This window comes from Corythoichthys intestinalis, chromosome 7 (assembly GCF_030265065.1).
Source record: "Corythoichthys intestinalis isolate RoL2023-P3 chromosome 7, ASM3026506v1, whole genome shotgun sequence".
NCBI classification, from domain to species: Eukaryota; Metazoa; Chordata; class Actinopteri; order Syngnathiformes; family Syngnathidae; genus Corythoichthys; species Corythoichthys intestinalis.
In genome coordinates, this window is record NC_080401.1 from 39,123,224 (window position 1) to 39,144,526 (window position 21,303).

The window sequence follows — 21,303 nt, forward strand, 5'->3', positions numbered from 1 at the left end:
GAACTGCGGCGGCTGGAAGGAAGGAGGACCCTTACACTCAAGAGGGCTGACCTGGGCGACTTCATCTCCCGGAGGTCGCAGAACCTGTTCCACTGCCTGAAGCTGCCTGTCCCAGCTGAAGTCGGTGAATGATGTTGCCGAGCGAGCGGTGAAGCTGGCGACCGACTTCAACCGGTGCCTGATGAAGGACGAAGACGAGCGGCAGCTCATCTTTCAGGTCGTCGAACATCACTGCCGCCAATTCCCCACGGCTGACAAGGCCAGCTTCCAGTAGTGCAGCTGTCACTTCCCTGTCTGCAGTTGTATTGCTACAATCCAGTTGTATTGCAATTCAGTTGTATTGCACTTCAGTTGTATTGCACCAGTGCATGTAACACCTTGTTCAATTTGAATTGTGCAAGGTAAATAATCGGTCTGGGAGAGAGGCGATCATTAGTCAGAAGAGTGCGAGACCGACACGTTAACCACTGCCAGTCCAGTAGGAATGTCAATGAGGGAAGCCTCAGCAACCAGCTATGGGAGTAAAATTTCGTGTGCTCGGTTCTTTTAGCAAGTGGAATACAATGAAGGGGTGTGCGAGTCCGAATCTGCTGATATGCGATTTTATATAGGGGGCTTGGGACACCCTAATATATACTGGACTGTCTCAGAAAATTAGAATACACAATATTCTAATTTCCTGACTGTCTCAGGAAATTAGAATATTGTGTATTCTAATTTCCTGAGACAGTCCTGTATATATATACACAGGACTGTCTCAAAAAATTAGAATATTGTGTATTCTAATTTCCTGAGACAGTCCAGTATATATATATATATATATATATATATATATATATATATATATATATATATTAAAGGTGCACGATAATATCAGTTACCAACACCAACCGATAATTATCGACCGATAACAGCAATTATGACGTCACACAGATAATCCAGATATTAAAAAATTCAACCGATAATGCAATCCGATAATTATATACTTGATTTAGCCTCCAAATGTGCACAACCGAAGCAATTTTGTCCAATTCAGCACTGCCGATATAATAACTAATAATATAATTATATTTTTGCACAGTAATATTTTCTCCTGTGTTTACTTTAAAAATTTACATAAATGTTTTAATAGAATTATCAGCTTGACATTATCGATTTTCGGTTGGAACAAGGAGGAAATTATCGGTATCGGTTGAAAAATGTATTATCGTGCATCACTAATATACACACACACACACACACACACAGTATATATTAATATACGGTGTATCACAATAATGAGTACACCCCTCAAATTTCTACAGATATTTAAGTATATCTTTTAATGGGACAACACTGACAAAATGACACTTTAACACAATGAAAAGTAGTCTGTGCGTACCTTATATAATAGTTAATTTATTTTCCCCTCAAAAATATAGCCATTAATATCTAAACCCCTGGCAACAAAAGTGAGTACACCCCAAAGAAACTACGTACATCCCTAAATGTCCAAATTGAGTGCTGCTTGTCATTTTCCCTCCAAAATGTCATATGACTCGTTACAGGAGTGCTGTCAGCATTGCTGCAGAGATTGAAGAGGTGGGGGGTCAGCCTGTTAGTGTTCAGACCATACGCCGCACTCTACATCAAATTGGTGTGCATGGCTGTCACCCCAGGAGGAAGGCTTTTCTGAAGACGATACACAAGAAAGCCCGCAAACAGTTTGCTGAAGACATGTCAACAAAGAACATGGATTACTGGAACCATGTGTGATGGTCTGATGAGACGGGCGGGCAGTATTGAATTTGATAAAATTTTAAAATGACAAGGAAATATGTTGGTGGGGGGTAACTAAACTGGGTTACCTATGACAAAGAAAAATCAGAAAAATTGTGTTGGGAACAAATATATGATAAAGTACATTAGATCTCACCGAGAAAAAAAGTGACTTCCATAACTGTAAACAGCCCGAGATAAAGTAAATATTACCCTTGATGAGAGGATTTTGAAAATTTTAAATTTCTCTTTTCCTTCTCAATATCCACAAAATGTTTGCTGCTCCAATTGTAGTAGCTTACAGTCGCCCAAAAAGAAACCAGGATAAAAATATTTTAATACAACACACAAATACAGTACAGTCAGAACAAAAACATGGACACACCATGCAGTCCAAAATGTTCACAAGCTTCTCCGTTTTACTTCACAGTATTGAAGATAAATTCCGACCGTTCAAACACCTAATCTAAAAAAACTGCAGCATATTTAAATCCCAAGCAAAAGTGAAGCACAGCCGCTTAAGAACAAATAGTAAATTCCCATTTGGGAATGTTTATCATACTAATCACCAATAAATACAAACTTTTGCGTTATAATTCAAATCATTCAACTAAAAAAATTATTAAGCTACTTTGTAAAACAGAAAAAGCAACCCTCCCATCCCCCAAAACAAACGAACAACAAAAGTCACGAAAACAGTAAAAAAAATTGAAGATTTGTTAAAAATCCCTGAGCATTCAGGCACTTGGGAATTCTGTTGGGGAAGTAAATACTTGGATGATAAAATTCAATCACACACATAAAAATGAAAAGAAAACAAATATAGCACTCTTGAATCGGTTCCTTGATGACACAATGACGTGACATAAAAACACACACATAAAAAACAAAAACTATCACTGTCGGCGCTGCGTCTGCCCAACAAAGTCACCAAACATCAGAAGGCAAAACCTTTTCAGTTTTTGGCAAAAAAAAAATAGTGCTCAAAAAAGCAATACCATATACTTCATAATGTATTGATGGGTCACATCGCTCATGCGCCTCGCATTCAAGTAGGGGGCCGCCCACATCAAGAGGCGCTATTCACAAACACACGCAAGCAGCGATCTAACGCCGGGTTTCTGTTGAAAAAGTACGAAAGCTGTACCGCATTTAAACAGGAAGGATTGTCTCAGGAGTGATTTGTTCGAGGATTCAAGTAAAGCTGAAACGAATACTCGAGCAACTCGAGTAACTCGAGTTTAAAAACTGATCCGAGTAATTTTATTCACCTCGAGTAATCGTTTATTTTGACAGCTCTAAGCATCACGTTTTGTTCGGACTACTTTTAATGTGGGACAACGCGCTGATGTCACGTGCATAGAGGAAGAAGCAAAAAAAAAAAAAAAAAACTTACTGCAGCCGACAAGCGCTACAAACGACGCCGACGTTGCTAAATACTAGCCCGCACATGCTACGTTAGTTGCAGGTAGCGTCTGATGAGTCTCACAGAGATCACATGTATGTTGAACTAGATGCATAATGACAGACTAGGCCGCGTCTGGGCTGTGTTAGCAAACAGCCGCCATCTTAAAGCAGTATAGCGCTAAGCGCTAATAAAGACCACTAAGCGCTAATATATAAGATTAACGTTACTGTCACTACTAGCTCACCTTACGTTAGCCCTGCGGAGGGCTAGGTTTCAATTAATTAAGACCACTTTCGATGCGTGGCTAACGTGTCTTACATACAGGCTTTAACATAACATAGCGTTGTGGAGTGATGAGGGTGTCAAATAAAAACTCAATAATGCTAACTATCAATTTTAGCTCAGTAGTCATTGCTGGATAAAACACCAAGTAGCACTGGTCCCTAATGTGCTCCAATACAGCCTGTAACATACATTTATTTTGAACAGTACAAAAACTCAAAATCCTATCAGGACTTACAGTTTAGACTAACTTAAAACTTAACTAGAACTTAAAAATGGCTTGACACAAATAGAAATTCAATTGAAAAACGTGGGAAAAAATCCTAACTTTTAAGTGATGTGTGTTATCAAGCGTAAAGGCATTTTTAGGTGTGTGTATATATATATATATATATTATATATATACTTTTTAAAAATAAGATCTAAAGGTTTTTTGAGTGAAAGCAGTGAATTTGTCTTTTTTTTTTTTTTTTTTTTAAATTCTAGTTACATCTGAGATGCAATTGTTGGCTGTTTTCAACAATATACATCAAAAATAAAGACATTGATTGACTGAAAATGATAAAATGTCTTGTTTTCTCATGTATATATATAATTGCTCTTCACCTAAAAATATATTTGTTTTATCCGATTACTCGATTAATCGATAGAATTTTCAGTCGATTACTCGATTACTAAAATATTCGATAGCTGCAGCCCTAGATTCAAGGTTATTATTCTATTTTTCGTACCATGCATGCAATTTGAAACGTTGTGAAAAAAAAATCAATGGGAGAAATTAGCCGCTACTACATTGGCATCATAGTTCGCAATATTTACGAAAAAATAAATGCTAACTGCACGTTTTTGGTTTTTGCTTTTAACCAACAATCAAGACTGTTTTACGTCCATATCTATAAGGAATTCGGGGATTTAAGCATTTCTTCACAAGAATTTTCAAGGAAAAAAGCTCTTTGTCTGTGATTCCACTCGGTCAGCTTTGACGGCCTCGCCAACAATGCAGGCCCCCTATTTATCGGTCCTGCGTCCAGTCAATACATTAGGAAGTCTTTAGCAATATATATACCATGCAAATGTGTCAAGGAAAAATATACAGGAATAAAGTCAAACCAAGCAAATCTTGTTGTTCGATTTCACATTTCATCTCAGCCATGAATCGAATGACTACAGATTGAAATAACCTGGATGATCGAGAATTCTCACAGGCACTAGAATTACCTACCCTGACTAATCTTCGTAAGATGCGCAAATTTATTTTTCTAACATCAAATGTTTTCGTTGTTTTAAGATTGTCTCTTCCCCCCCCCCCTAAATATAACTTATTCCTGTAATAGTATGACTTTTAGCGTTTTTTTCCCTGTAGCAGTAATAATCTTAATACAGGGAAAACGGTTACTTCTTTGCAGACTTGCCATAAATCTCTACGGTCCCTAAATGCAACTGGACCAGAAAAGCAGTTAAAAAAACAAAAAAACTGATACTCACCCTTGCACTCTAATTCTTCTTTGCTGTCATTTGGATGTGTTGCGCATCACATATCACGTTTTATTTTTCCTTGAATTATTGTAGAAAGTCACATGTTGAAAGCAGCATTTTAAGCAGTATGCTTGAGTCTGAAATGTTGCATAACGTTGTTGAACAGGTGGAAGAACTCTTTTTTTCAGTGTTTTTAAAACATACCAGAATCCTGCTCTGGTCTCGCCTGAGCAAACGTTTCTGGAGCGTCCAAAATCTCCACACAACCTTGCAACATCCTAGTTGTGCATGAGATACTGATGGAAGTAGATGCCAAAAAGCGAGCTGATCACCTGGCAGGCCGCCACCCACCAGGTGAAGAAGGCGAAGAAGCCCCTAAAGAAGAGCGGTGTGAGAACGGAGCGCAGCGCCGACAGCATCTCTGACAGACGGGCCACTGTGGCCTGGATGTCCTCCTCCATTTCCTCCATCGAGTCCTCATCTTCCTCAAAAGTGCCTTGGACGACTGGCGCTGCCCTGGGCACCAGTAAAGCAGGCGTCATGCCCGGGGTTTCGTCCGCACCTACTCCACTCCAAGAAAATCCCCCTGGAAGAAAAGGAAAAATTAATCAAATTTTAAGCTAAAGCAGTACTTCTCAAATAGTGGGGCGGGCCCCCCCAGGGGGATGCAGAGCGATGCTGGGGTGGCGCATGTGACCTTGGGGAACATACATTTTTGCCGTACTAGAATAAAGTGTAATTGCAAATCCTCTCAGTGGGTGCCAGTGCCGCTCTCATTTTCAACGTGTGCGCAATACTTTTGAACCAAACGAGCACACAGCAAAGAGCACTGCAGATATGAAAAGCTAAGACAAGGAAATATGATGAAGCGTATGTAGCATTTGGCTTTTGGCGTTGACTTTTAGTACAGTGGGAGACAAGAAAAGACCAGTCCGTTTTCTTTGTCTAAAAATTCGCAGTGGACAGCAGGAATTATTTTTTACAGCGAAAACATGCCGAATATTGCCAACAATCCTCCCACTTTGTCAGTGTTACATCAGTAAACCAGCGAGCACTGTCATATAATCATATACAGTTTTGGTCAAAAGTTTACATACACTTGTGAAGAACATAATGTCATGGCTCTCTTGAGTTTCCAGTTATTTCTGCAACTCTGATTTTTCTCCGATAGATTGATTGGAATAGATACTTCTTTGTCACAAAAAACATTCATGAAGTTTGGTTCTTTTATGACTTTATTATGGGTTAACAGAAAAAGTGATCAAATCTGCTGGGTCAAAAATATAAATACATGGATCTGAAAAAGCGAATCATTGACTTGAACAAGTCAGGAAAGTCACTTGGAGCCATTTCAAAGCAGTTGCAGGTCCCAAGAGCAACAGTGTAAACAATTGTTTGTAAGTATTAAGTGCATGGCACTGTTTTGTCACTGCCACGATCAGGAAGACAACGCAAGCTATCACCTGCTGCTGAGAGAAAATTGGTCAGGAGGGTGAAGATTCAACCGAGAATCACCAAAAAGCAGATTTGCCAAGAAATAGAAGCTGCTGGAACACAGGTGTCAGTGTCCACAGTCAAGCGTGTTTTGCATCTCCATGGACTGAGAGGCTGCCTTGCAAGAAGGAAGCCCTTGCTCCAAAAGCGGCACCTTAAGGCTCGACTGAAGTTTGCTGCTGATCACATGGACAAAGATAAGACCTTCTGGAGGAAAGTTCTGTGGTCAGACGAAACAAAAATCGAGCTGTTTGGCCACAATGCCCAGCAATATGTTTGGAGGAAAAAAGGTGAGGCCTTTAACCCCAAGTACATCATGCCTACAGTCAAGCATGGTGGTGGTAGTATTATGCTGTGGGGCTGTTTTGCTGCCAATGGAACTGGTGCTTTACAGAGAGTAAATGGGATAATGAAGGAGGAGGATTACCTTCAAATTCTTCAAGATAACCTAACATCATCAGCCCAAAGATTGGGTCTTGGGCACAGTTGGGTGTTCCAACAGGACAATGACCCCATACACACATCAAAAGTGGTAATGGAATGGCTTAATCAGGCTATAATTAAGGTTTTCAAATGGCCTTCCCAAAGTCCTGACTTAAACCCCATTGAGAACTTGTGGACAATGCTGAAGAAACAAGTCCATGTCAGAAAGCCCTCAAATTTAACTGAACTGCACCAATTCTGTCAAGAGGAGTGGTCAATGATTCAACCAGAAGCTTGCCAGAAGCTTGTGGATGGCTACCAAAAGCGCCTAATTGAAGTGAAAATGGCCAAGGGACATGTTACCAAATATTAGCGCTGCTGTATGTATATTTTTGACCCAGCAGATTTGATCACTTTTTTCTGTTCACCCATAATAAAGTCATAAAAGAACCAAACTTCATGAATGTTTTTTGTGACAAAGAAGTACCTGTTCCAATTACTCTATCAGAGAAAAATCAGAGTTGTAGAAATAACTGGAAACTCAAGAGAGCCATGACATTATGTTCTTCACAAGTGTATGTAAACTTTTGACCACAACTGTAAGGTGGCATACCAAGTTGCTTAGTGCAAAATAAATCTACATCATAGGAAAAGAGCTTATATTGCCAGCAGCAAAAATAAACTGTCCTTCTTGTTCTATTAATTTTTGTTTTTTCGGTCTAATTGTTTGGCATATTGTCCTCGTGAGTTAATGTTGCCAATCAATCTGAATTTATTATTATTTATTGACTTCATTAAATTGCATTTTTCAGTGTCAAACGGTGAAAAAATCTTGAGTGTATTTTTACAGTATGGATGAGTTTTTTTTTTTTTTTTTTAACTTTATTGTACGTTGATCTATATTATTTTTTTTCAATATTAAAAAGAACAATGTTATGCAGAGGATTATTTTATATACAATTATACTACAGTATATTTACAGTGGCGGCAGAGAGTTGGGGGGGCACGGAACGTTTGTCTTCGGGGGTGGGGGGGTAACAGAAAATAATTGAGAAGCACTGAGCTAAAGAAAGACATTAACCCTTCATTGCCAAATGTATCACATTTAATACACCTAAAATTTAATGATTTTGAGACAAAATATGAATTTGGGCATTTCTTTTTGGAAGAAAAAAAAAAAGATGGATTTAAGTCAACACATGCATCTGCAGGTTCCATGAGGAAAAAAAAACAGCATTTATCAAGGGTTATAGATATTAGAGCGCTTATTACACATTCATTTTGACTTTTCTTTTTACAAATTTGAAAAAAAGGTTTCATTAGGACCTTATTTTTCAAATTTTAGGATTCTCAGATAATTGCTTCATGTTGCAGGTATTTAAGGGTTAAGTGTATTTTAATTAGAGGTCGGCCAATATGTGATTTTCAAATGCCGATGTTCCAAAAAAAACTTTTCAGCCAATTACCATATATTTATATATCCAAGATATGTCAAGCCGATTTTGTAAGCCGATACTTTTTTTTTTTAAAGCACGTAGATTATGAAAGGTAATTTCTTATGACTGATGAGAAACAAAGGATTAAATAAGCCTCCTGCTCCCAAACCAATGAATGCAGCATTTCTTTTATGATTATACATACTCAACAAGAACAGTACATTATTTTCAAATAATTAAACCCATCAGGATGTCTCCATGAAAACAAACGTAAACAAGTGAGCTAATGCTAACGCGAGTGCTATGCTAATGTTACGAGTTAAATTTAGAGTGTAAGGTAGGGAGACTCCCGGTATAACTGATGCCACAAAATGGCTGCGCTTGTAAGCAGTATTGATTTTTGTGTTTGGACATTTTCATCATTATCAGAGGAAATTCACATCTTAAATACTGAAGTATTTCAAAACTTTCAGCAACCATCTTTTACATGAAAATCATTCATGCTAGACATTCTTGATGTTCTCTCCTTTTAACATGGTTTGTTGTTTAACATATTTGACTGTAATTGTCGGGTGTGCGTATGGTAAAATAACTGACCTAGTGCCTTGAGGGCTAGCGTGGAGAAGAGGATGAGTAGTACCGGCACCACATACTGTAGAGTCACGACACTGAGGTAGCAAAACACACGTGTGACCTGGAGAGAAGAATTCAATTTGATATACTGGGTTATTCTCAGTTCATGACATTGGTCTGACCTTCCGCTGAATGTCAATGGCGGCGATTCGTCCGACTTCCTTCTTCATCTGCTCCACCCACTTCTGGGCCAGGTTGAGGTAGGCCTGCAGGTGGTAGCGGGTAAGTGCCAGCCTCAGGACGCACAGAGCCACCACAGTCCAGAGCCGCATGCTGTCAAAGGCTTCGCTGGACACCCTGTGAGGTGACTAGATTCAAAGGTTGTTCGCGATTGACTATCTGGTTTTAAGGACTGTCATGTGTGCTCACAGCGTGACGGAGGTTTTCCCCAGAGGCGCGTTGGCGAGGAAGTCCCTGGCCATGGGTTTGACCCACAGCATCAATACGACCATGGGAGACAAGAAGCTCATGTGCAGAAGAATCCTACAGCAGACAGTGGTTAAATCAGCATTGAGTTGAGATACCTACTGGCATTTTTGTTAATCGAATAAACACGCACTGGATGAGAGGACGGTCCGAGTTCATCTGCACGGCATCCAGGTGAGTTTGAGCCAGACGCAGTCCAGGGAAGGCCATCAGGGCACCGACGTACGCACAGAATGCAGCTAGCCCAAGCTTCACTGTCAGCTTGGTGACAGGGACCCTTGACACCAACGTAAGTAGCACTTAGTTCAGGGATTTCAAATTTGTGGCTCAGAGGTCAGTTGAGGTCCACCGGACAGTGTTTTGCGGACTAAGTATACTGAGGATTTTGGGTTTGGTTTTATTTTTACTCGCTGACAGCAGGAGCTACAATACTCAGGCTAATGAAAGTTTTCAGCAATATTTGTCAAGTAGTTAGCCCAAGTGAATTTGACAGTCATTTTGTTGAAATTCCAAAGTGATACCAATTGCAACGAAAATATATCTAGCCATGTCTTTTTGAAACCCTGCTGTGGAGAGAAGGTTGGTGGCCAACACAGGTAATTTCAAAAGTTGGAACATAAGACATTATTTAATTAGACCTCCTGAGGACTATGTACCGTATTGGCCCGAATATAAGACGGTGTTTTTTGCATTGAAATAAGACTGAAAAAGTGGGAGTCGTCTTATATTCGCGGTCGAGACATTATACCCATTCACGACGCTAGATGGTGCCAGTTATCATTGAAGCGAATGCTGAACTTGAGGAGTAATATTGTCATGACAGATCTCAGCTGCTCTCAAGTTTAACCAGTTTGCATTATTTTATTTTATTTTATTTTAGTTTTCCTTATTCAGATTTGTTTCACTACAGTTAGACCTCACTTTGATGGTGATTACAGTTATTGCAATTTTGTTGTTTTATCACAATAGATTGGCTTATTTACATTTCAAAAACCAGAAGCCATTTACAAATGTGATTGCACTTTAGTTTACATATTTAAATGTTCAGATATTAAGATTTGAATTAGGCAAAATAACATGTTTTTTCTCTCAAATATATTGTTATAATTATTTGTTTCAGATGTACTGTAATTTTCTGTATAAAAATTAATTTGGTGTTCAAAAAGTCTTTTTTTCGTCAAACTTGAGTCTTGAAAAAGAGGGAGTCGTCTTATAATTCTGGCCAATATGGTAAATAGCAGAGGCAAGAGGGAAGCTAATCTTCATGTTCTGACGAACCGTTCATGTTTTTAAATGTTACTCATGAAGCTCAAGAAGATTGGATTACCGTATTTTTCGGACTGTAAGTCAGTTTTGGTATTTTTTCGTAGTTTTGCTGAGGGTGCGACTTATACTCAAGAGCGACTTATGTGTGAAATAATTAACACATTATTATATCATTTCACATGTTATTTTGGTGTATGACACTGATGATTTGGTAAACTTTTTCGCATGTTCTTTATGCTATAGTTATCTGAATAACTCTTAACAGCTATGTTACGTTTACATACGGCCATGTTTGCATTTGGTTGTTCATGCATCATGTAATATTATCATGTACTTATTCAGCTTGTTGTTCTCTGTTGTACTTTTATTTTAAATTGCCTTTCAAGATGACATATCTGTTCTTTGTGTTGGATTTTATCAAGTAAATTTACCCCAAAATTGCGACTTATACTTCGGTGCGACTTATGTTTTTTTCCTCTTCGTTGGGCATTTTATGGCTGGTGCGACTTATAGTCCGAAAAATATGGTACTTGCAGTTTTTTTTTAAAACGATTCTGTGGAATACTTTATGTGGCCCACACTCACCCACGTTGTATCTCCAATGACTCATTGGCTGCCACTGACAGTGATAGGAAGTATTTTGCTTTTAATAGCGATGAAACGGTAAATCCTCGCTACTCGCCCTTCAAGTCAACTTACGACCAATCGGCGTATCCCTGCTGTTTGGCAAACACCTCTAGGTTGTCGAAAAGGCTGGAGAAGCCCGACTCCAAGCCAAATTCCAAGTAGTCTTCTCGGACCACCAGCACCAGCATGGCTACCAACAGGCACAGAAAACCAAATGCGAGGCACACCGAACGCTCGCCGCCCTCTTCTGAGCGGAAGTAGTGGCTCATTAGCGTGTGGAGGGCTTTGCTGGAGGCTTCGTGTTAAATTAAATAGCCATTTCATGTCATGAGCCTTAATGTAACAGGTATTGTCTGTGTTTTAGTGTCTCCAACAAAGGATACAGGCTGAAGAGAACAGTGAGGACACACCAGATGGCGCCAATGTTAACTTCCTTGCTAGCTTCCACCAGAAAGTAGTAACACTCAGTGAAGAGGAAGACCGCTGTTGCGTAGACTGCAAAGTCAATCAGCCACTGGTACTCCAGAAAGAAACGTAGCACTGAAAGCAAATTAATCAAGGATCAAGTATTATTTTTGTGTAAATGCATGTGGAATGATGCAGCTTTGAGAAACATTCATCTAACCGAGTGCATCCATGGCATTGACTGGAGCTTTCTCCAGGTGAAGGTCAATATCTTTGGGCACAGTAAGAGGCTTGTTTTCTCCATTTTGTCTCCTGAGGATAAAACACCAACACGTTCAATAACTTACTTAAAAACAATGTAAACCAACATAAGACTTTCCTAACACCTAATGATAAAAAAATGCTTTGTACATTACCTCAATGTTTTCCATATACATCTTCTGACTTAACTGAAAGTGAATATTAGGCCAACTCCAACCTAATCTCTTTGCAAAAACAGTTCTGATTTTTTAACGTAATGGACTAAATTCATCCTTTGTATAATATCAACATTACATGAGTTACACTTTATGCAGTGAAACGAAATCTTTTCATATTATTCTAATTTAATCAGATCAATCAGTATGTATTTATTTAAAATAAAAATAAAATAAATAAAAAGCCATCTCGAAATTTTGCATTTTTCTTCATGTTTTGAGTAAAAAGAAGACATGGTATTGGATAATGTTTGTGTAGATTTAGGCATGATAATGGGGGGGGGGGGGGGGTGAAGCTGAAATACATGGTTTTCCCTGCTAGGTACTGGAATTTTTGCTGCCCAACCTGTCTTTCCTATTGATTTTAGGCATCTGTTTCCCAGCCAGCGCACACAGCTCTCCTTCTGACGGATGTTTGTACCGAAACAAACTGGAAGAAAACAAGAAATGGTCAAAAAATGATGACACCTGCCTGTTGTAAGGAGAGTGGTCTGTCTGTGCCTCACCTGCCATTACAGAGAAGCCAGCGTGCAAAGGAGCAATGTGGCGCCATCCTCTGCATGATGCTGGCAGTCAGCAAACTGACCACCAGTTGAATTCCCATCAATGCCTAGTGTCATAACAAAATTGACATACAGTCAATGTCCAGCCAACAATTTTCGACTCCACCAATTTGGGGTACGTTGTACAATGCTAGACAGCGCCGCCTCATGGAACATAAATTAACATGTACAGTGATCCCTAGCTACTTTGTGCTTCAAACTTCCCTCAGTCCATCGCAGATTTTTTTTCAAAGAAAGAAAAAAATATACAGATGAGCTGTCGATCGCGTAGTCTAACTCTCGCTCCCTCCCTCCCTCCCTCCCTCCCTCTCCTTGCCCTTTGTTTGTCAGGCACTGCACTGGAGTTCCTAATTAAAGTTAACAATGTTGACGGATGTTTGATTTTGCCAGAGTCACGAGCTTCTAAAGTGCCGCATGCGTCAATCATCGTTTAACTTGTTAAATAGTTGCTGTGGGAACTCATTATGTGTAATTGAGAGGATTTCAGTAGACTCACTCAATGAAGTGATGCGAGTGCTGCCTTGGAACAGACAGGCTCTGTGTGCGCATGCGGGTGGGTGGTTAAGGAAGCGCATGCTGTAATGAATTTTCTGTGTGTGGCGACGTTCGAAGCAGCCGGACGTGTTGTGTTCGCGGCAATGAGCACCACATGTTAAAAATGATCCTGAGCAGTTTGTAATTATTACGTCACTCCAATAGTCAAAGCCAAGGGAGGTAACAGAAGCATTTAATAAAGCCAAGCACTTTTTCTACTACAGTATTTTATTCTTGTTTAAAAATAATTCAGTGGGACAGTAACATGTTTAAAACTTATAATTATTACATTTGAAGTGCTTAAAAACAATTTATTAAAATATATACCGTATTGGCCCGAACATATGACGGCCCTGATTATAAGACGACCCCCTCTTTTTCAAGACTCAAGTTTGAAAAAAAGACTTTGAGCACCAAATTAATTTTTATAGAGAAAATAATTACAGTACATCTAAAACAAATGATTGTAACAATATATTTGAGAGAAAAAGCATGTTATTTTGCCTCATTCAAATCTTAATATGTGAACATTTAAATATGTAAACTAAAATGCAATCACATTCGTAAATGAATGGCTTCTGGGTTTTGAAATGTAAATAAACCAATCTATTGTAATAAAACGGCAAAATTGCAATAACTGCGTTAACCATCAAAGTGAGGTCTAATTGTAACTGTAGTCTTGAAACATCTGAAAAAGGACAAACAATGCAATAAAATAATGCAAACTGGTGAAACTTGAGAGTAGCTGAGATCCGTCATGACAGAACATCGCTTCAATGATATCTGGCGCCATCTAGCATCGTGAATGGGTATAATGTCTAGACCGCGAATATAAGACGACCCTCACTTTTTCAGTCTTATTTCAATGCAAAAACACCGTCTTATATTCAGGCCAATACGGTACATAATTTTAAATTATACTTTGGGGGAAAAAAACTGATAAAACATGTCTTATATGCATCTCTTTCAAATGCTAAATCTGAATAAGTACATCGAACACACACACACACAAAACTGGTGCGGGTGCGCTACTTCGCGGTGGGGTTCTGGTCCCCATTAAACGCGAAAAACGAGGGATCACTGTATATATTTAAGACGTCCAAAACAGGGCGTATGTTTCCAGGGACGACAATATATGCTGTCATTCCCTGCAGGTAAATTAAATTCAAATTCGATCACACACCGCAAGACGTCACTCACTAAATAAGACAAAGAAAAACACTTTGGCAGATTCTCTTAAGAGTGTGGTCCAAACCAAGAGCGAATGAATGAAGTAGGCAAATGGTCGCTGTGCTAAATTTAACCAAACTTAAGCACCTGTCAGTGTTACCGGAGGAGCTATTTTGTTAGCATTAGCACGAGGAACTTTGCAGTGAAACGTCTTCATTCTAAAACCTAACAGTTGTTAGTGAAATGTTTATAAACGACTATTACCATCTTTTTCTCCCCGAATTATGCGCTCGCATCGACGAAGGGCGGCTTCAAGAGCGGTAAGAACAGCTGGAGAAGGGACATGTGTAGCTTCTTCTTTGTTGTCTGTGACGTAAAATACAGGCTCGTTGGTCGCTTGAGACATGTTGCTGCCCCCTAAGGGATGGAAGAGGAATCCATCCAGAGTCCTGGTTGCAGCCACAGGGTCAAGCTTTATGCCTCTCCTTTATGGAGGTCCAAAACTGCCAAAATTAAAAATAAAAATAATTAAAAATAAATCAATGAAAGGCAAAATATAAACCACTATAAATACAAAATAAGAAATTAGATACAAAAATTTATAATAAATACAAAAATAAATATAGAAATAAATAGCTGCTTAAATAAAAGTTAAAAAAAAAAAACAATGAAAATATATACAAAAATAAGAAATTACATGAAAATTTAAGAATAACTACAAGAATAAATGTGGAAATAAATAAAAAAATAAGTATATTGATTGAAATAAATGTAATTCAATAAATAAAAGCGCTTTGCCTTATACGGTATTTACTTATTTCATTGTCAGCACCAACACGCAAGTGGAAATGTTATTCAAATGAGGCGATCCGATGGGTGTCATGGGTTGATCTATTGGATTATTGGTTGATCGACATTCGAGTGCTGAAATCTACAAGCCATGCCTGCCACCAAAGACGTGGATGGAGACTTACAGTGTTGGTGTGAAGTGAGAGAATATCACCCGTCGAATGTCAGAGCATGGTATAAGGTGAGTTTGTATGACAGCGGCATATTCTAAAATGGAAACTTGGTTATTCGTATGGCATGCTGCACTCCATATATCTCACTGCCACGGGTATCCAAGCTATTTGTAACTACTCCAGTGTAGCTTAGCTGAAGTTACAAATAAGTTCTCATGAAAGCAAACAATATTGCTGCTCACGTGTAACGTTGTTCTTAGAGTTTCTGACTTGAATAATTCCACTGACATTGCAACGTTGCATGCTGGATGATTACGGAGATCCCAGGATCTCATAAATTCTGGGTTAAAAATGATGAAAGGACATCTCCGGGCCCGACGTACAAAGGTTCAAAGTAAGTGAATGTCGTTAACTAATTTGACTTGGACTATAGTTTTTATTCATTCAAATGAAGTGTCAAGAGGAAATATTTGTGTTCAATAAAGTAACAAACCCTCAAGGTTCCACCAAGACTTCAACGTGGATCACTGGATTCAGAGTCCAGAGTGCTAGCCATTACACTATGGAACCCATTCTCATTCTAAAGCGGGTGTATTGTTTCAAATGGAATGGCAGGTGGTAATGGGTTTCATTGTACTGTTGCTGGTAACAAAACCTCAAGGTTCCACTGAGACTTGAACTCAGATCACTGGATTCAGAGTCCAGAGTGCTAGCCATTACACTATGGAACCCATTATTTTTCTTGCGCGGGTGTATTGTTTGAAAAGGGATGGCAGGTGGTCCTGGTTTTCATTGTACTGTTGCAGGTAACAAATGCTAAAGGTTCCACCGAGACCTGAACTCAGATCACTGGATTCAGAGTCCAGCGTGCTAGACATTACACCATTGAACCCATTCACATTCTAAAACGGGTGTATTGTTTCAAAAGGGATGGCAGGTGGTCATGGTTTTCATTGCACTGTTGCAGGTCACAAATCCTCAAGGATTCCCCGGAGACTTGAACTCGGATCACTGGTTTCAAAGTTCAGAGTGCTACACATTACACCATTGAACCATTTCGTTCTTCAAAGCAAGGTGTTTCTTTCAAAAGGCATGGCATGAGGTCCTGGTTTTAATTGTACTGTTGCTGCTGCGGGTAACAAAAGCTTAAGGAACCATCGAGACTTGAACTCGGATTGCTGGAATCAGAGTCCTAGCCATTACATCATGGAACCCTTTCACATTTATAAACAAGGTGTTTGTTTCAAAAGCCATGGCATGAGGTCCTGGTTTTCATTGTACTGTTGCTGCAGGTAACTAACCATCAAGGTTCCACTGAGACTTGAACTCGGATCACTGGATTCAAAGTCCTAGCCATTACACCATTGGACCCTTTCATTCTTCAACACAGGGTGTTTGTTCCAAAAGGCATGGCATGAGGTCCTGGTTTTAATTGTACTGTTGCTGCTGCGAGTAACAAAAGCTTAAATAACCACAGCGACTTGAACTCAGATCGCTAGATTCAGAGTCCAAAGTGCTAGCCATTACACCATGGAACCCATTCTCTTTCTAAAATGGGTGTATTGTTTCAAAAGGCATGGCAGGTGGTCCTGGTTTTCATTGCACTGTTTCTGGTAACAAAACCTCGAGGTTGCACCCAGACCCAACTTTCACACTTACAAACAGGGTGTTTTTTTCAAAAGGGATGGCAAGAGGTCCTGGTTTTCAACGTACTGTTGTTGCTGCAGGTAACTAACCCTCAATGATCCACAGAGACTTGAACTCAGGTCACTGTGCCAGCCATTACACCATGGAAGCCTGGTGTTATTTATAAACAAGGTGTTTGTTTCAAAAGGGATGGCATGAGGTCCTGGTTTTCATTGTACTGTTGCTGTTGCGGGTAACAAAAGCTTTAGGTTCCACCGAGACTTGAACTCGGATTGCTGGATTCAGAGTCCTAGCCAATACACCATGGAACCCTTTGACCTTTATAAGTAAGGTGTTTGTTTCAAAAGGCATAGCATGAGGTCCTGGTTTTCATTGTACTGTTGCTGCTGCGGAAAACAATAGCTTAAGGTTCCACCGAGACTTGAACTCGGATCACCGGATTTAGAGTCCAGAGTGCTAGCCATTACACCACGGGACCCACTCTCATTTAAAAGCGGGTGTGTTGTTTCAAAACGCATGGCAGGTGATCCTGGTTTTCATTGCACTGTTGCTGGTAACAAAACTTCAAGGTTACACCGAGACTTGAACTCAAATCATTGGACTCAGAGTGCAGAGTCCTAGCATTACAACATAGAACCCTTTCACACCTTCAAAGAGGCTGTTTGTTTCAGAAGGTATGTCATGAGGTTTTGGTTTGCATTGTACAGTTGCCGCCACAGGTAACTAACCCTCAAGGTTCCACCGAGACTTGAACACAGATCACTGGATTCAGAGTACAGAATGCTAGCCATTACACCATGAAGCCCATTGTCATTCTGAAGCGGGTGTATTGTTTCAAAAGGCATGGCAGGTGGTGCTGGTTTTCATTGCACTGTTGCTGGGAACAAAACCTCAGGGTTCCACCGAGACTTGAACTCGGATTCACTCACTGGGATTCAGAGTGCTAGCCATTACACCATGGAACCCTGTCACACTTTCAAACAGGGTGTTTGATTCAAAAGGCATGCCATGAGGTTTTGGTTTTCCTTGTACAGTTGCTGCTGCGGGTAACAGAAGCTTAAGGTTCCACTGAGACTTGAACTCTGATTGCTGGATTCAGAGTCCTAGCCATTATACCATTGAACACTTTAAAACAGGGTGTTTGTTTGAAAAGGACCGGCATGCTGTTTTGGTTTCCATTGTACAGTTGCTGCTGCAGGTAACTAACCCTCAAGGTTCCACCGAGACTTGAACTTGGATCACTGGATTCAGAGTCCAGAGTGCTAGCCATTACACCATGGAACCCTGGTTTAATTTATCAACAAGGTGTTTGTTTCAAAAGGTATGACATGAGGTCCTGGGTTTCATTGTACTGTTGCTGGTAACACATCCTCAAGGTTCCACCGAGACTTGAACTCAAATTATTGGCATCAAAGTCCAGAGTACCAGCCATTACACCCTGGAACCCTTTCATACTTCAAAGCAGGGTGTTTTTTTCAAAAGGCATGGCATGAGGTCCTGGTTTTCATTGTACTGTTGCTGCTGCGGGTAACAAAAGCCTAAGGTTCCACCGAGACTTGAACTCGGATTGCTGAATTCAGAGTCCTAGCCATTACAACATGGAATCATTTTACATTTATAAACAAGGTGTTTGTTTCTAAAGGCGTGGCATGAGGTCCTGGTTTTCATTGTACTGTTGCTGCTGTGGGTAACAAAACATCAAGGTTCCACGGAGACTTGAATTCAGATCAATGGATTCAGAGTGCTAGCCATGGCACCTATTCTCATTCTAAATCGGGTGTATTGTTTTGAAAGGGATGGCAGGTGGTCTTCACTGTAGTGTAGCAGGTAACTAACCCTCAAGATTCCACTGAGACTTGAACTCGGATCATTGGATTCAGAGTCCAGAGTGCTAGCCATTACACCATGGAACCCAGGTTTAATGTCTAAACAAGGTGTTTTTTTCAAAATGTATGACATGAGGTCCTGGTTTTCATTGTAATGTTGCTGCTGCGGGTAACAAAAGCTTAAGGTTCCACCGAGACTTGAGCTCGGATTGCTAGATTCAGAGTCCAGAGGGCTAGCCATTACACCATGGAACCCTTACACACTAACAAACAGGGAGTTTGTTTCAAAATGCATGAAAGGTGGTACTAGTTTTAATTGTACTGTTGCGGGCAACAAATCCTCAAGGTTCCACCGAGACTTGAACTCAGATCACTGGATTCAAAGTCCAGAGGGCTAGCCAATACACCATGTAACCCTTTCATTCTTCAAGACGGTGTTTGTTTCAAATGGCATGGCATGAGGTCCTGGTTTTAATTGTACTGTTGCTGCTGTGGGGAACAAAAGCTTAAGGTTCCACCGAGACTTGAACCGCTAGATTCAGAGTCCAGAGTGCGAGCAATTACACCATGGAACCCACTATCATTCTAAAGCGGGTGTATTGTTTCAAAAAGTGTAGCAGGTGGTCCTGGTTTTCATTGTACTGTTGCTGGTAACAAATCTCAAGGTTCCACCGAGACTTGAAGTTGGATCACTGGATTCAGAGTCCAGCATTCTAGCCATTACACCATGCAATCCTGTCACACTTTCACACAGGGTGTTTGTTTCCAGAGGTATGCCATGCGGTTTTGGTTTGCATTGTACAGTTGCTGCTACGGGTAACTAACCCTCAAGGTTCCACCGAGACTTGAACTCGGATCACTGGATTCAGAGTCCAGAGTGCTAGCCATTACACCATGGAACCCAGGTTTAATTTATAAACAAGGTGTTTGTTTCAAAAGGTATGACATGAGGTCCTGGTTTTCATTGTAATGTTGCTGCTGCGGGTAACAAAAGCTTAAGGTTCCACCGAGACTTGAACTCAGATTGCTAGTTTCAGAGTCCAGAGGGCTAGCCATTACACCATGGAACCCTTGCACACTAACAAACAGGGTGTTTGTTTCAAAATGCATGAAAGATGGTCCTAGTTTTGATTGTATTATTGCAGGCAACAAATCCTCAAGGTTCCACCGAGACTTGAACTCGGATGACTGGATTCAAAGTCCAGAGTGCTAGCCAATACACCATGGAACCCTTTCATTCTTTAGGACAGGGTGTTTGTTTCAAATGGCATGGCATTACGTCCTGGTTTTCATTGTACTGTTGCGGGTAACAAAAGCTAAAGGTTCCACCGAGACTTGAACTCAGATTGCTAGATTCAGAGTCCAGAGGGATAGCCATTACACCATGGAACCCTTACAAACTAACAAAGAGGGTGTTTGTTTCAAAATGCATGGCAGGTGGTCCTAGTTTCGACTGTACTGTTGCAGGCAGCAAATCCTCAAGGTTCCACTGAGACTGGAATTTGGATCACTGGATTCAAAATCCAGAGTGCTAGCCAATACACCATGGAACCCTTTCATTCTTCAAGACAGGGTGTTTGTTTCAAATGGCATGGCATGAGGTCCTGGTTTTCATTGTACTGTTGCTGCTGCAGGTAACAAAAGCTTAAGGTTCCATCGAGACTTTAATTCGGATTGCTAGATTCAGTCCAGAGGGCTAGCCATTACACCATGGAACCCTTACACACCAACAAACAGGGTGTTTGTTTCAAAAAGTGTGGCGGGTGGTCCTGGTTTGCATTGTACTGTTGCTGGTAACAAATCTCAAGGTTCCACTGAGACTTGAAGTCGGATCACTAGATTCAGAGTCCAGCATGCTTGGCATTACACCATGGAACCCATTCTCGTTCTGAATTGGGTGTATTGTTTCAAAAGGCATGGCAGGTGTTCCTTGTTTTCATTGCACTGTTGCTGGTAACAAAACCTCAAGGATCCACCGAGATTTGAACTCAGATCACTGGATTCAGAGTCCAGTGGGCTAGCCATTACATCTTGGAACCATTTCACACTAACAAACAGGGTATTTTTTTCAAAGGCATGGGAAGAGGTCCTGGTTTTCAATGTACTGTTGCTGCTGTGGGTAACAAAAGCTTAAGGTTCCACTGAGACTTGAACTCGGATTGCTAGAGTCAGAGTCCAGAGTGCTAGCAATTACACCATGGAACCCACTCTCGTTCTAAAGTGGGTATATTGTTTCAAAAGGCATGGCATGTGGTCCTGGTTTTCATTGAACTGTTACATGTAACAAATCCTCAAGGTTCAACCGAGACTTAAACTCGGATCACTGGTTTCAGAGTCCAGAGTGTTAGCCATTACACCATGGAACCCTGGTTTAATTTTTAAACAAGGTGTTTGTTTCAAAAGGCAGGGCAGGTGGTCCTGGTTTTCATTGCATTTTTGCTCGTAACAAAATCTGAAGGTTCCACCGAGACTTAAACTCGGATCACTTGAT

The 21,303-nt window shown here is 40.2% G+C and overlaps 1 protein-coding gene and 4 non-coding genes across 5 annotated transcripts; all 5 read right to left on the reverse strand.

Moving 5' to 3' along the window:
• Positions 1 to 1,295: 1,295 nt before the first annotated feature.
• Positions 1,296 to 14,781, reverse strand: tmem161a (transmembrane protein 161A). The gene is made up of 11 exons (XM_057842268.1): positions 14,642 to 14,781; positions 12,617 to 12,720; positions 12,457 to 12,540; positions 11,855 to 11,946; positions 11,613 to 11,769; positions 11,302 to 11,517; positions 9,470 to 9,613; positions 9,280 to 9,393; positions 9,033 to 9,207; positions 8,875 to 8,971; positions 1,296 to 5,510 (listed from the first exon to the last, which is right to left on the reverse strand). Exons 1-11 carry the CDS (start codon positions 14,642 to 14,644, stop codon positions 5,203 to 5,205), a joined length of 1,494 nt encoding a protein of 497 aa, XP_057698251.1. The 5' UTR covers positions 14,645 to 14,781; the 3' UTR covers positions 1,296 to 5,202.
• Positions 14,782 to 15,998: 1,217 nt separating this feature from the next.
• On the reverse strand, positions 15,999 to 16,070 carry trnaq-cug (transfer RNA glutamine (anticodon CUG)). The gene has a single exon. It is a non-coding gene; the product is annotated as a tRNA-Gln (tRNA).
• A 2,128-nt stretch (positions 16,071 to 18,198) lies between these two features.
• On the reverse strand, positions 18,199 to 18,270 carry trnaq-cug (transfer RNA glutamine (anticodon CUG)). Its single transcript has one exon. It is a non-coding gene; the product is annotated as a tRNA-Gln (tRNA).
• A 1,372-nt stretch (positions 18,271 to 19,642) lies between these two features.
• On the reverse strand, positions 19,643 to 19,714 carry trnaq-cug (transfer RNA glutamine (anticodon CUG)). The gene has a single exon. It is a non-coding gene; the product is annotated as a tRNA-Gln (tRNA).
• Positions 19,715 to 19,971: 257 nt separating this feature from the next.
• trnaq-uug (transfer RNA glutamine (anticodon UUG)) lies at positions 19,972 to 20,043 on the reverse strand. The gene has a single exon. It is a non-coding gene; the product is annotated as a tRNA-Gln (tRNA).
• Between the last annotated feature and the right edge of the window lie 1,260 nt (positions 20,044 to 21,303).